Source organism: Micropterus salmoides, unplaced genomic scaffold (genome assembly GCF_014851395.1).
Source record: "Micropterus salmoides isolate LMB-PRFRI ecotype aquatic unplaced genomic scaffold, ASM1485139v1 Ms_hic_scaffold_10, whole genome shotgun sequence".
Taxonomy (NCBI): Eukaryota; Metazoa; Chordata; class Actinopteri; order Centrarchiformes; family Centrarchidae; genus Micropterus; species Micropterus salmoides.
Window position 1 is genome coordinate 18,418,402 of NW_024040041.1, and position 15,903 is coordinate 18,434,304.

Genomic DNA, 15,903 nt, shown 5'->3' on the forward strand with positions numbered 1-15,903 from the left:
AATACTGCATCACAGTACAAAACGTTAACGACGATCCAAAAAATCTTTAGATATGTTGTCTCCTCTCATGACAGTTCAGGATAGCACACACGTGACGTAATTGACATCAGCACCTAAGTTTATACTACTCACATGTTGGCTCTGACACTGGGGACCGTCAAATGGCTTTATCTTGTAGTGTGTTGAATCTAAATCCAGTTCGTCAAAGCTTCACAAGCAGGACATTACTCCCGTGAAAAGAGGACCTCTAACGTTCGCCTTTCCCGCACACGATCATATTTTCCGTTGCGACGCCGGCGTCACATGCGTCAATCCTTATTTGGTAAAAAGGACCATATATGGGATCTCAAAACTAACTTTCGAGATAAAACAGCATCACCTAGTGGCCGCTTACAAAAACAACAGCTAATGCTACTACCAGTGGTGGAACGAAATACTAAAAAGAAGTAGTAAATATATATTAAACCTTCTCTCAAGTGAAGCCTGGCAGATAATAGGTTTTGAATTAATGAATATATCAAGTCTCTAGTTTTTACAGTTGGGTCAAGGTAACTCTATGTATCTGTGATGTGACTCCACAAAACAAAAATGACTTGATTAAATAAGTAAACTCAAACAAAGAAAACACTGAAGAAATCGAACTGGCGTATTTTATTTTCAGCTCTGTTAATTATAGCGAAATGGTAGCTAAGAATATCACAGTGCTATAAAAAGTGCTCCAAAAATACAGTCTTAGTAATAAATTTCCAGTGATTGATTGCAACAAATTACTTTAACTGTCAGTAATCTGCTTACTTTAATCACTAAAGAACAACTTTGACCAAGGGTGTCACTTTGTGTTGAAAAGTGGTGAGGACTTAAGATTATGGGTGTGACAATACACTTAGCTCAGGAGACATAATATTCGGTTCACAAGAACAGGGAGAGAAGATATGTTAATACTATATTGAAGAAATATTCAATGCTGAAGTATGTATATGAGTGGCAGCATTTAATTTCCTGCATTTTGGAGAAGTTTTCTGCACCAATTTATGGTGGAAATGTATTTATTTAACTAAAGGGAAACACAAATCAGGTGGCAGGTGACAATTCAAAATATAAAAATATAATGGAATATAATGCAGTAACCAGTAGCTTGTTTTTTAAGCTTAAGTTACTCTTTTTGGACAAAGCACATTTGTTTCTTCTACATTTACATTGCATGTTTTCTGATTGTGCATAAACCTTTCTGAAAGCATTTTGTTATTTAACATTTCTTGTTGCATGCTATTTTTCAGAACATTTTTAACACATGCTTTCAAAAAGTGATCTTTTCAGTGTTTAAAATTTGTTTTTATCTTAAGCCTATGGTAATTTTATGTCTCTGTCGAGAATCTGGAAGTTGTCAAATGTTTTGAGTTCACACCCACAGTAGGCTACTTTGAGACCCCTGTTTAACGACCAGCAAAAAATATCTTTAAACATAAAATACCTAAAAAAACGGGACACCTGTCATTTGTGGAATGATGGCAATGTGACCCCATGATTTAGCTTGTGTGCAGTTTACTGCTCTGCTTTTGCATGTCGCTCCTAGTGTGTAGAGCCGTTAGTGCACGTTGACTGTCTATGACTATGAAGATCTTAATATTTGTGGTGTAGCCCATACGCTCTACCTTCTGTCTGTGCAGCCAGATGAACACTGTAAGAAAATAAAACACTACAATTCTGCTAACATGGTTTCCTCAGTCATGACTGTATTTGTAGTTTGGCAAAGGTTTCCGCTGGATAGTGGCTCCAGCCAAACAGATGCCTATTTAGAGTGAGAGTTGTCTAAGAGCAGCACGAGGCATGGTGGCCTAGAGCAAGAAGCAATGGTTTAAAATGGTTTACACTGAATTATTTTTTTATTATTTTTTATGATTGTGTGTCAGTTGTTCCTCATATGACTTTGTTTTTTCTTTTAGACATAGAAAATGAATAAAAGTATGCTCATACTGCCCTCCAGAGATCGAGAAAGCCATGCCCAGCTTAGAGCAGACAGACAGTAGTTTAGAACCTCATCAGTAGGGGATGTTTGTGGGAAACTGCTGTCCCACATACATGACCATGTCTCTGAGGATAGAATGATAATTTTCCCGCATGCACTTATTAGTTAAGATCTCGATGAAATCACACTCTTATTAATAATTTATTTTTCAGTCCCCATCCAGACTCTCACTATGTCCAGTTCCATGTAGCTTTGGTGAATAAAGAACCAAAGCATCTGGCTACAGCCCTGTGTTATGAGCAGTCCACAGCATGTGTAGTGGTGAAACGGCAGTCTTTTGAGGTAGGCGGTGGGTAATTGTATACTTATGAAACGTATACTTGATATCCATCTAACATGATTAAAGTTGCCCATATTAGAACTAACATCATTTAACTTTTGTGACAGGGTTCCAAAAAAAACATGTTTACAGAAAGTGACATTGAATCTATACTACAGAACAACAAGGAACATGTGCGCATTTCTCAACCTACAGGTTCACCTGTGCACTCAAGAGACGAGTTGTGAAAGCAGCCATTTGCCTGCAACTGAATAAGGGATGGCTTGTTGTCATGATATTGTGTTTTTTAAGTGTCAGTATAATAAAGACATAATTGAAAAACATTGTCAGGGGCTGTACATTTTACCCAGCATGGTGGGGGCAACTCTCTCCTCACATCGCCTTTCAGCAATATAAAATGATACAAAGGGCTTCAGACCTGCAATCTATTATTTCAGAATTAAAAGTCCACATTGATGTAAAATATGTATAATGCAAACAAATGAAAATTCAAATCAGCACAAACAGGAAACAGAGCCACAGGCTGATCTGGATTAACCGGCTCTTGAGCAAGCATTCAAACCCCATGCTCTCTGTGCATTGTGTATGTTTCCTCTCTGTACCATGTTCTCCATATATGAAGTACAGTACGCAGCAGACATCACATGAGAGCTTCACTGCTTGCTCAGAGAAATTAACCTCTGCAGGTATATACAGTTAATAATACCAGGTTGTCTGTTTAACAGTTAGTTTGTGGTAATTTGATTAAACCCACCTTTATTTAGGAATTTCTGTCATGTGACAACAATTTGCTAAAATAATAAAGATCTAAAAATGTTATTTTGACACCGAGCCCCTCCACAAAATTACCTAATAATGTAGGACCCGTTGTATTTGATGCTGTAAAATTGCACAATTTCTCAAATTTGAAATGAATCAAATTACTAAAACCAATTGACTGTTACGGAACAGCAAATATCTTGAGGACCTTGAACAGCTCCATCATTCCTGGTGTCCCCTGGATCAGCATATTGGTATGAGAATTTTCTAAAAAGATCCACTTCTGCTGAACAGGAAAGCAGGAGAATGCTGCTGTAAGCTGATCTACTGATTGGATTGGCCATTGAACAGCTATCACAGCTGAACATACAGGTGCTGGTCATATAATTAGAATATCATCAAAAAGTTCATTTATTTCAGTAATTCCATTCAAAAAGTGAAACTTGTATAATGTATACATTCATTCCACACAGACTGATATATTTCAAGTGTTCATTCCTTTTAATTTTGATGATTATAACTGACAACTACCAAAATCACTATCTCAGAAAATAAGAATATTACTTAAGACCAATACAGAAAAAGGATTTTTAGAAATGTTGGCCAACTGAGAAGTATGAACATGAAAAGTATGAGCATGTACAGCACTCAATACTTAGTTGGGGCTCCTTTTGCCTGAATAACTGCAGCAATGCGGCATGGCATGAAGTCGATCAGTCTGTGGCACTGCTGGCCAGTTAAGAACAGGGATACCATGGTCCTTAAACCAGGTACTGGTAGCTTTGGCACTGTGTGCCGGTGCCAAGTCCTGTTGGAATGAAATCTGCATCTCCATAAAGTTGTAGCCAACAGAACTAGACTGAGAGACAATTTAAAGGCCTTTGCAGGTGTTTTGAGTTAATTAGCTGATTAGAGTTTGGCACCAGGTGTCTTCAATATTGAACCTTTTCATAATATTCTAACTTTCTGGGATACTGATTTTGAGGTTTTCATTAGTTGTCAGTTATAATCATCAAAATTAAAAAAGGAATGAACACTTGAAATATATCAGTCTGTGTGGAATGAATGTATACATTACACAAGTTTCACTTTTTGAATGGAATTACTGAAATAAATCAACTTTTTGATGATATTCTAATTATATGACACACAATACTTAGATAATGACAATCAGCAAAGCGGGTAAATTCCTTGGGGCTCCAGATCCCCTGGGGACCACCAAGTGTTAGGCTGGGGATTGCTTTGGCAATTATTGTGGTAATGTCATTGGCTGTAAGTTTGTTAGGGAATTGTAAATATGCACTACAAAAAAACATTAACAGCTGGACCCTAATGTGGACCTGCTTTATTGTTACCTAATGCATTGCTCACGCCCTGTCTTTAAGAGATAGAGGTCCTATGTCCAAATTGATATTTAAGACCATTATTTCAGTTTATGATTTGCAGACATGGAGACAAATCCTAAATTAATTTGTGTTTAATAAGATTACCACAAAGCAAAACCGGCCATGCCAGAATATGAATAGCCTACAAAATTCACAGAGAGTGGGAAGAATGGGGAGTTAATAGGGGCCCAGCAACTTATTTAGCCCCCTGGCCCCCTGTGGATTGAACAATAGGATATCTTTTATTTTATTTTGTCACAAGTTAAGTGATTTTAGATGTAGTGAGAGGTCATTGTTAAAAAAGCACTCGTTCCGTTTTTCTGACAGTTCCATCCTTTACTTCCTACCTTCCTACCTCGCTCCTTCCCGCCACGAGTCACCGCACACATAATATAAACAAAACATACAACATCTAGAATAATTTGTTTTTTGACGCGTGAATTAAATCGATGATCTCGCGAGGAGGCAGCGTGGACAGGTCGCGCGGACCGTATTGGGACGTGGCCCACGTGCTGTTGCTAGGAGGCGCTGTTCGAGCCCGGAAGAGTTGATGAGAGAAACGATGATGACGAAGATGATGATGATGATGGGCAACCCGAGATTGAGAGGAGAAATGTGAGGTTCATGTTGTAGCCACTTTCTTTGTTGTTTTCTCTGCGACATTTTGCGCGTGTCGCCGTCGGGAGAAAGGAAAAGGGATTTCACTTTTTCTCCTTTGTGAAGGTAAGAAAGGAGCAACGAGCATTTGTTACTGGTGTCATTCTGCCAGAGCACATCTGTACCGAAAACGTCTGAATGGCTTCTCTTATTAGAGTATACCTTCAAAACTGCCGGTGTCAAGCTTGCTCTGTAATAACTGGATACTGTAACGTTGCTGTGCTGTCATGAATCAGTGTGGGTTAGCTAACGTTACTGTAACTGGGCGACTGAAGACCACTAGGAGAACCCAGGTTGGATTACCTGGCTACACCTGCCAACGGACGCTCATTTACTCTATAGCGAAAACGAGTGACACATAATTACAACGCAGATTTCACTGAAATTCTATTTTAATTTCACTCATACAGTGTCTGTGCGCTCCGGCTAACGCCCTGTGTGTTAACTTACACTACGTGTGTGAAGGGTCCGCACCATCCATTTGTTGATAGACATTTCAGAAATAGAACCTGTATTGATGAGACACACGAGTCCATAATGTGCATTTCCATGACTCGCATACGAAATAAGAGTCAGTCACCAGCAAGGTCTGATAGACAGGAATGGCAGGAATGTGATGAGAGTGATAAAACCTCTAAGGGCAGACAGAACCTCTTTTGTTGTAGGCGATTTGTCCTGCTCTTCCACATGGTTTCCTCTGGTGATCCACACCCACTGCAGTCTAAGCACACACGTCCATTGACTTGCGCGGTCGTCCACGTAATTACTCACTCCGTTTAATTTAACAGCTGGGTGAGGAGGCTACATGGTGAGCGTTTCCTATTCAGAGTGTGGATGCGTGGGTGTCCAGAGATGGAAAGCTACGAGGAGTTCTGTCTGCGGAGTTTGGCCATACTGCAGGAGGAGGGGAAATTCAAGAAGACGACATGTGAGCCTCTGTGGTCCCTGAAGGCTCGCTCTGTAATCCGCTTCCATGGAAGAGCTGTGCTTTCGCCTCTGGTAAGGAAGAAATAAACAAAGAACCTATGCTGAAGGGACAGCACAAGATGTAGCTAAACCAATTCAAGTTTTTAAAGTAGACAGAAGACGTAGCTAATGGGTGTTTTTAAGAGGTGTAACGTTACTGTGCAAGAAATATGCCACAAAGGTGGCTTTGCTTTTTAATGACAAAATGTTTCCCTAGAAACCAACCAAATGTATAAGTGTCGGTGTCCTGCTGTGGCTGTGTGTTTGTATCTCTATTTTCTGTTTGTATCTCTATGCTCCATAGAAACAGAGAGCATTGCTTACATTGCTTAATGCACATGTCAATATCTGCCACATTCTCCACATACAGTTGTATTAATCTTTGATAGCTTGCATCTGTTTATTCCATATTTAAATATTTTTAACATTTATTTATGTCAACTGTATGTTGGTCTACATGTAGCACTTTATCAAAGTTTTTTCTGATTCTGATAAGATGGATGCTTTGATGTGTATTTGAGACAGAAAATACAGACGTGCACAGACCTACATAATCGCAGTTTAAATTAAATTAAAGGTAACATTTAAGGAAAAACTCATGATTGTTTTTGAGACCTACATAATATACAGTTTGGACAGAAACACGTTGGCTGGCTAGTCCCAATCAGAACAGCACTTGGCAGGGGAAAGAGAGAGGAGGTAATTGATGACGAGGAACACCAGAGCTCTTTGATGTTAGTCAGGAGAATCCATCTGCTTGTGGCTGCTGACAAAACAAGTTGTCAGGAGTAGCGACATGATGGAGAGGAGTGTGAGGCTGAGGATTTCTCTGCCACTCAAACAAAGCAGACAAACATATAATGGAAGAAGAGTGATTTTATTATAAGTAATAACTGAAAATAAATCACAAACAAATCTCATAAATACCTTGGTTTTTTTCTTTTTTTTTTTACATCGGAAACCTTGTCATAACTCGTTCTCAACTAATTTGTTATTTTTTGAGACTGGCCAAGCAGAAAGTTGAACCAAGACGTTTTTTGAATCAGTGTTATAAAAAGAATGTGTATTTTCTTTTTCCAGTTGAGTGCCGAGCTGCGCAGTGAGATATCTGACCACAGACAGAGGGCGGTCCAGCTGGAGGTCAACAGGCAGAACCGGCAGAGGAATAACCTTTTGGCCAGGTTTCAGGACATAGTGGAACAAGCTCAGGTCAGTAGCACAGTATGGTCCTGGTTCCAGGCCTGGGTGTGGTCTGGATTGGGATCCAGTGGAAAAGGGATAAAATATCAATATGATATTGTGAAGGCTTACAGTGTGCACTGAATAAGTAAAATTAAATAAGTCCATTCTATAGAAGAAGTAGGTAATATGGCACATCCAAATGCTTATTAAGATGTACAACATAGATTTTTCTACTCACTGTTCATAAAGAAAATATTAAGGCACTTTATTATATATATTATATATTTATAAACTCTCAAATGTGGCCATATGTAAAATAGGTCTGTTTCTTTTTACCTGATGATGGCCCTTTTCTGTCAACTCAACATCCAAAGCAATAGTGTACACTTGCAAATCAGCTCTAGTTATGAAATGTGGTCTTTGAATAATAAAAAAAAATTACCTTCATTAACCAGGAACACTGCAGTATCTGATGTTATTTTCCTTTTCATTGTTTGTATGTCAGTGATGAATTCCCTTCTTTAAAGGAGCAATCATTTGATCATCATTGTTTTCTCTGCACAGACATATAAAGTACCAAGTGAAGAGGTTGAAAAGCTGCCGGTTTCTAAATCGGCGACAGTCAGTGGCTACACCCTGGTCACCGACTCTCCCGGACTTCCTGGAGGCCCTGGATTTGGGCCTCAGCCAAGTGATCAGCCTGCTACTCCACGCTCTGAGACCCCCATCCTCAATGGCTGCAAGGCAGTGGAGGAAGTGATGGTGGAGAGGGAAGAGAAGAGTGAGGAGGAAGAGGAGGATGACATTAGTTTGGACAGCCTTCTTAAGAGATCAAGGGAGTACGTGAAGAGAGAGCAGAATCAGCAGGGGTCAAAAGTTGTCCCTGCAGTCACCAGGACTCCCCCGGCTGAGCCTGTCTCTGACAAGGAGAATAAGAGTTGCAGTCCCATGGGGGGGACATGCGTTGAGTTTGGATTCAGTCTGCACCATAGCCCTATCGGCCCTCCTCAGACCCCAATTCAGCATCAAACTCTATACGACCCCAGTCCCCAACGATCTGGCTCCCTCTCACCTAGTCTACCTGACCAATATGCTCGTCTCCCCAGTCCAGAGTCCAGCATTAGTCCCCGTCCACAGAAACGCAGACCTCGGCCAGTTTCTACAGGGAACATCCATATTTCATTTCCTATCGGCCCAGCAGACCTTATCCCCCGAAGCCCAGGAAGATCAGGTGAAGGCGCTGGCATGGCGGACTGGGGAGAAGCTCTTGTAGGGGCCACAAAGTCCTTCGATCACTGGGGCTCAGTGGGCAGTGTAGATGGGGGTGGTGTTAGCAGGAGTGGCAATCGTCGATCCAGCCACTGTGGTACCAGTCCAGTACAGGAGACCTGCTGCCCTGTTAGTGCCTCAGGGCCTAACCCGAAGGGACACCAAGACCATCTGGCTGCAGGATTTCGCCGGCGCTGCCACACCCTGGACAGCCAGCTGCATGCCTACCACTCTGGAGTTGAGCAAATAGATCGCAGCCAGGAAAGGGTTCCTCGCTTCATGGCAGGAGTTACTCGGTTGGCTCCAAGCTGGCGCACCCCTGCGGCCCCCTTAAACCAGTCGTATGAGGTAGATAATCAGTCAGCATCTCTGTTGAAGCCACGCATCCCTCCTGAATTGGCTCAGGTCACACTCAGAACGGACTCTGATGAACCTCAGGGGACAAACAATGGGAGAATCACACCAACTGTTCTCAGAAATGCAGCTGAGGCACAGGCCAGCAGGACAGGTGAGTCTCTCTGGAGCATTTCCTGTGAAGCACACAGTGTAAAAATTAGTAATTTCCACTGAGATTACCATTTCTCCCATTGCAGCTTTTAGGTTAAATACTGTATGACAAAGAGGCGGGGGAAATGAAGGAAAGGAATAAAACCATGATTTCACATGTATTTATTTGCGCAGAGGAGACCCAGAGGAGAGCTCGGGCTCTGGAGGACATGCAAAGGCGTCTGGAGGAGGAGCATGCCTTGCAGATGTCGCTGCTCCTGGCTGAGCAGGAGAAAGAGCAACAGCGCCTCTGCCTGGTCAGCACTTGGAATCACACATTATCTATTCTGTATAGATGTAGACACCACAAATGCAACAAACAAAGCAACAACAAAACCTACTAAATTCATTTTTGTTGTTTAGTTGCAATGCAGAAGTGTGAATTAATTATGTTTTTCTTAAGCTTTCCTGCTTGCTCCAGAGCATGTGTATGTGTGTATGTACATTAATGTGTAAATGTGTTGTGTGTGTTCTGTCACTGTGGCTAGGAGCTAGAGGAGACAGAGAAAACACTGAAGGAGCGGGGGTGTGTGCGACCGTTGAGTGGCGATGCTTGTGGGTGGCATTGTAGGTCTGTGAGTGACAGCTGTCCTGTTGTGAGCCCCCCCTGTCCAGGACTAAGCCCCGCCCACACACCGTCTGAGCGATCACCTGGACACAGCATAGGTACCACTTCACCGTGCTCACTTGTTACTGTGTTGGAGTTTGTGGAACAGTGGTGACAAAATACTGCTACAGTTGTAGTTCCTATGAAATCTCATGAGAGCAACAGATGTTGAATTCTAACAAAATATTAAAACAGAGGAAAGGCAGCAGGGCAGTGGCTCTCTACTTACTGCCAAGTGATACCAAGTTAAAAAATAATGATAGTGAAGTGAAAGGTGAGTGTACTTTATTGCAGTTAAGGATGGGACAATAATGGTTATAGTTATATATCTTGGTAAAGGATACGATTAGTTTTAGCAACATTTCATCATTGGAAACAGTTGAGACAATGCAAACCAACTATTTTACTTCCCGGGAATGTCTCAGTAAAACCGCAGTAACCACTAAAAAACCTGTGATGGTACCAATTCTAGCTTTAAGTATAAATTAAAAATGTTTCTTTCTTTCTTTCTGCAGGTTTTCCCAGTCCTGTAAGTTCCAGTGTGTCCTCTCCCTCTGTCCAGCCTCCCGTCTGCCTGTGGGGGCCCACATGGGCAGTTAGCAAACCTCGAGTGAGGCTTAGTCTGGTGAGTGTGCCCAAGTAGACGAGAGGGTGTGCTTGTGATCGTACAATAGATGTTCCTGTCTTCACATTTCCACCTTCTCGTGCTCTCCAGGTTCTGACCGCAGAGCAGCAGAGATTGTTCTGTCGAATTGGCGCCATCATACGCGGCTTCCTCACACGCAGACTGCTCAAAACAGAGAAGGTCAAACACCTGCGCCAGACCATCGTGGTGAGATTACACTCAAAAACACAAACTAAAAATGTTGAAAGAACACCAATGTGAGTGTGATTAAAGTTGTTTGATAAATGAATCATGTTAGTTACTGGGAAAAACCTGTATGTTTATGAATGTTTGCTGCATGTGTGCTTAGGATACACAGGAGTTCATCCGGTCATTCCAGACTGAAGCTCCACAGAAGAGAGCCACCTTCTCAGCACAAGATCGCTCCCTGCAGGAGAGAGTTAGAGCCCAGGTATGACTGTGTAGTTTCTGTCTATAGACAGCAGAAGTCCGCCTTCCTTTGTGTTTATGTGTGCATCTTTTGTCTCTCAGTTACGTGCAGCCCTTTACGACATCCATGACATCTTCTTTGAAATGCCTCTGGGGGATCGATTAGCATTGCTGCAGCAGGACAGGGAGCTCCGAGCAGAGAGGAAGCTACGAGACATGGTAACCTGAAAATACAGGCAATCACATCAGATGGAGGTCACATTTGTTGCTCTTCTTTTAAAGGAAAGAGCTGAAAGGAAGGACAGACATCTCTTTTGTCTTTCAGTTAAGCTCACTCTTGGTAAAGTTAATTATTTTTGTTCATAAAGTCAAACAGTGTGTAAATCATCATCAACTAATTTCTTTTATTCATTTCATCAGTGCTGTGCCTTTCACATCTGTCTGCACAACACATGCCAGACTGTCCCATTTTTTGAAACGTCTGGTCACCCCTAGGTCTACCTGTTTATAACTATTGGCACACAAATAATCATGATGAGCTTTATTTATATAGAACCATGGTAATCAAATTTACGATCCATCTTTACAGTGAAGCATATAACATGCTTTGTCTGATGCTGTCACTGTCCGTACTTCCATCATAAACTATGTTTTTTACTGACTCTGTCAAAACTGCAGGAGAAAGCCAAGGGCCCCAAGGAGAGAGTGGTTCTGTCTGCTGCTACACAGAGGTCTATGGACAGGAAAAAGAGGTAAGATAGGGAAGAGGAACACAGCCATACATAGCGTATGGGATTTTAGATTTAATGTTTTCGATGATGAGATCCAGCGATGAGCAGTATTTTTTTTATGGTGTGTATTTCCTTCAGGGTTGGTGAATCCCCAGCACAGGCTAGGAAGATGCAACAGAAGCCAAAGAGCCCCACTTCTAACAGGTGCTGTGAGAATTTATTATCACCTTTTATTTTAATTTTGAGCTTTATACTGGGGGCGGCTGTGGCTCAGGAGGTACAGCAGGTCGTCCACTAGTCAGAAGATCGGCAGTTTCGATCCCCGGTTCCTCCAGTCTGCGCGTCTTTACGCAACATACTGAACCCCACATTGCTCCAGAGTTCGTCTTCTTCTGCGTCCTGGAAAACAGTTGACCAATTTTACAGCCATGGAAAACACCTGGAAAATGAGAGAAAAAATAAAATATCCTGGAAAAGGCCTGGAAAATGATCTCTAGAAAAGAGTGGGAACCCTGTGAGAGTTGGCACCTTGCATGGCAGCCACTGCCATCAGTGTTTGAATGTGTGTGAATGGGGTGAATGTGATATGTAGTGTAAGTGCTTTGGGTGGTCGGAAGACTAGAAGGCGCTATACAAACACAGTCTGGTTTCATGCTCTATCCTCAATTTTCCTGCATTTATTGTCTCCAGAAAATCAGCTCTCTACATACAGTATTTCTTTCCTTTCCCAGAGTCCTGAAGCCAAGCCAAGGCCAAAATTCTCCTGTTCCAGGCCAGTTGAACCGCCAGGGGTAACTTTATACTTCTACTTGTTTCACCATGCTTAACTTTTGTCCCTTTATCTTGTAATGCATGCCTCATCTTGCTCTCATAAATCACATAAACTGCCATGTGTAATTTATTTGACATTCCTTACTCCACTAATAAGAAAATGTTGAGTAGCTTGTTGGGTTGCTCCTTTCCTCATTAACAATGCATTGCAATCACATGCAATACATGCCATGCATAAAACTGTAAACATAAATTTAATCACCTCTCGCTAAAGGCAACAGGGTACATAAATGTATGGATTTTAGCTTTTGCCGATGTCTTTAAAGTCATCACTGTATGACAGTGGCAGTTTCTTCTCAGGAGCTGGTACAGAAAAACCCCAGAGGAGAGAGTGAGGCGCACAGAAAACCTGAAGAAGCAGCACTCTCTGGGGTAACTGGTGACTCGCCATCCATTGACCTTTGAACTTGAATTTTTAGTCTTTTAATACAAACCTTTCACCACTGAAACTCCAGTCAGCGCTGCTAATATTATGATTGTCTTTAAGCTACCTTCTGAAATTCAGATGATTGTATTTACTACCACACAGCTCATTGATATACACCATCATAATGCCATTGTTTTTTAATGTTGTATCTTTTAGTTGCAACAACTGATTTAGAAAAGTCATATGTAGCTTGATACTTTGTGTGGAGGGTCAGAGTTAAAGAGAAACGAAATAGGTCAAAATATTTTATCGGTGCCTAAGAACTACATACGAAAGCCCAGAAGGCATGTGATAAAAAAAATACTGTGGATCAGTGTTCTAAGTCTAACCTGAATTGTTGTGTTTCTGATTGATGAACAAAAGGTACATAACTTGCTAACACATAATATATGTACTTATTTCACCTGGCAAACACAGGAGAGAAAACAATTTAGACTGGACTTTTTTGATCACCAGTATTTATTTTTTTCTCACGTGGCTCTCACGGCTTCCGTAACTATGCCTTTGCTATCTATAGTGTTTTAGCATGCATATACTTACAAATTGTGTTCATAAACATTTAGTGTGTATTTAAATATTTATGTAAGTTAATATACAAACATCAGTTTCATGCTGACAGACACATAATGTAGTTGCCATGAAAATACTAAAATACACTAAAATAGTATTTAAGTGTGTATAATTCATTCATTAGAAGTTTTGTTCAAGGGCTTGAGTACCTTTTTGGGCTTATTTTCTTTATTTAATGGTGCTGAGTTTACAGTGCTCTGAGACATATAAATGTGTTTCAACATTTGGCTTAAATCAAAGCCAAATGGAAAAAAATAATTCTTGATGTATTTGTTTACTGACAACACTACAACACTGCACTGGTGTACTGCTACATTAATGTAGCTTCCCATAACAGGAGATTCACAGCAGATACTCAGTGTGGAGTTTCTTTCTAGTAAAACTAAATTATTAAGACCATAAAAAATGCATGCCATTTCCCTTATTTCCCACTGCCCATGTCAAGAATAAGGGGCAGACAGAATAAAAGAAGGTTTATGGGAACATATTATCTGACCACATGTTAACAAATTGGTACACCACTTGTTCACTGCGATACCACATTGACCTTATACTTCTGCGTCAGTAGTGTTCAGTGTTTGATGTTGTTTGCTGAGAGCTCTCTTGAAAAAAAAGTTTTTTATTTAAAATGCCAAAGTGTCATGTTTTCTATGAACAGAATAAATTCTAAAATTATGTCAATTTTCTGAACTCTGATTCATGACAAAATGAAAAGTTATTTTCTTGGAAGGTCTTAAGGCCACACACACACACAGTGGAGAGGTATGTAGATTATGCTGCATTTTTTCCTGAAATTTCTGTGGACACTTTTATTTCTATGCTGACATACTGGACCATGAATGGAAAGCATTGTGACCATCATGAATCCAAGATTACACCTGCTGCCCATGTAAAGCAGAATCCCAAAAGCCTTTTACAACAGCATTTTAAGCTTATTGACTTGTTGTATACATATTGAAATAGAACAGCACTCACAGTAGGCACTTCACACAAATCTGTTTTATAGCCATTTTAAGTGTAATTAAAAAAGTTAATAGGGTTTATCTGTAGTTCTTTCAGTACAGTAATGGTGAATTTTATCATGATCCAGCTGAACCATGTAGTCATCCAAAATCTTTTTACATACTAGTATTTTTGCATTGTTTTTAACATTAAAAGTGTTTAAACTCTTCACAACATAATATACAGCAATATATGCCATATAGTTTCCAGTTGAGATACAATCAAGATGTATTATATTACCTCGTGAATTTAATAGATCAGAAATCAACTCAGATAAAGAACTGGAAAGCTGTCATTGTTTCCACAGTCAGGAATGAACTTTGAACATTAGTTGACTGAATAAATATTGTTACAATGTTCTGTTAATTTAGTCTATGTGGGCCGTAAATATATCGTACTTCCTATGTTGGCTGTTGAAGCAGTGGCGCACAGCAATATGGCTGACATTGTCATGCGGTCTGCGTGGTGAGGCAGGAGGTAGGTGGACCCAAATGCAGACACGGAAACAGGCAGGTACAGTTCAAAAGGGTTTAATCCAACAAAAAGCGAGTACACTTACAATGTAGTGGCTGAGTCCAGGAAATCTAAACAAAAGGTAAACCAACAGAAAATCCAGAGAAACAAGTAAAGATCAACTGAGTAGTAAAAGTGATCCACAGGGAAAATACAAAATCCACAAAACACTGGGAAACAGGGAGACGAAACATGACAGAACTAAGCGGGCAATACACTGCAGAGCGTCAGAACACAACAATCACCAGATGAGGGCTGAACAGAAACACCAAACATTTTTTGCTATAGCTATATTTACCTCTCAGAGTAAAATCTTTCATTAAAAAGCATTTGATGAGCTTATAAAATGTAAATAATAATTAAATAATATTCACATTAAAGACTAAACCAGTGGTTTACAACATTTTTGGATTGAGATCCTTTACAAAAAAGGTAGTGTCTATATGACTTTTTAGCAGTTCCACGAAGACAGATTCCCCTCTAAACTAATTAGATCTTATTTAAATAGCTGTTGCTGGACCAAATAAGTTAAATTATCCTATATTTCAGCTACAACAGTAAAGTGCCACTCATAGATTGTTGCATCAGTGTTAAGAATCTCATAATTCAATACATATTAATAAATCAGTCACAGGAGCAATTTGTCTGTGGACAAAATTTTTATCCAGGAACTTTTATGTAGTACTGAAGTATTTTTTTTACTGAAAATACTTGTATTTCTACTCGAGTAGGATTTTAAATGCACTTGTAATGGAGTATTTTTCCATTGTGGTATTGGTACTTTTACTTAAAGTAAAGGCTCTGAGAACTTCTTACACCACTACCTTGCCTAAAACAATGGATCGCTCATGGGCATGACCCAGTTTATTGATTACTTTTAGACATCATATGACAAGATCAGTAAAACAAAGATGGAGCATACAAACGGACTCTGTCTCCATGTTGACTAGGAGGTAAGTTAACATCAGCTACGTGTCAGCACAAAGCGACCTTTTTCTCTCTTTACTTGCTTGGTAAGATTGTGGCTCCACACAGCCCCACCTGCTCTAATATGATGTGGGAGTTATCTTAAAAATAATAACAGGTTGGTTGGGCCTG

General features: G+C 40.3%; 2 protein-coding genes and 1 long non-coding RNA gene across 3 annotated transcripts in view; 2 read left to right on the forward strand and 1 right to left on the reverse strand.

The window, feature by feature from the left end:
- sun1 (Sad1 and UNC84 domain containing 1) overlaps positions 1-287 on the reverse strand; it is a 32,133-nt gene extending 31,846 nt beyond the window's left edge. The window contains exon 1 of the mRNA XM_038700421.1: positions 133-287. The gene's annotated coding sequence lies outside the window, so the exon portion shown is untranslated. The remainder of the gene's footprint in view (positions 1-132) is intronic.
- A 1,899-nt stretch (positions 288-2,186) lies between these two features.
- On the forward strand, positions 2,187-2,616 carry LOC119889563. Its single transcript, XR_005442100.1, has 2 exons — positions 2,187-2,308; positions 2,414-2,616. It is a non-coding gene; the product is annotated as an uncharacterized LOC119889563 (long non-coding RNA).
- Positions 2,617-4,999: 2,383 nt separating this feature from the next.
- On the forward strand, positions 5,000-13,971 carry LOC119889573 (centriolar coiled-coil protein of 110 kDa-like). The gene is made up of 14 exons (XM_038700433.1): positions 5,000-5,173; positions 5,896-6,106; positions 7,154-7,282; positions 7,820-9,032; positions 9,206-9,327; positions 9,559-9,736; positions 10,193-10,302; positions 10,393-10,509; positions 10,652-10,753; positions 10,834-10,950; positions 11,410-11,483; positions 11,601-11,666; positions 12,194-12,253; positions 12,594-13,971. Exons 2-14 carry the CDS (start codon positions 5,942-5,944, stop codon positions 12,667-12,669), a joined length of 2,529 nt encoding a protein of 842 aa, XP_038556361.1. The 5' UTR covers positions 5,000-5,173; positions 5,896-5,941; the 3' UTR covers positions 12,670-13,971.
- Positions 13,972-15,903: the final 1,932 nt, after the last annotated feature.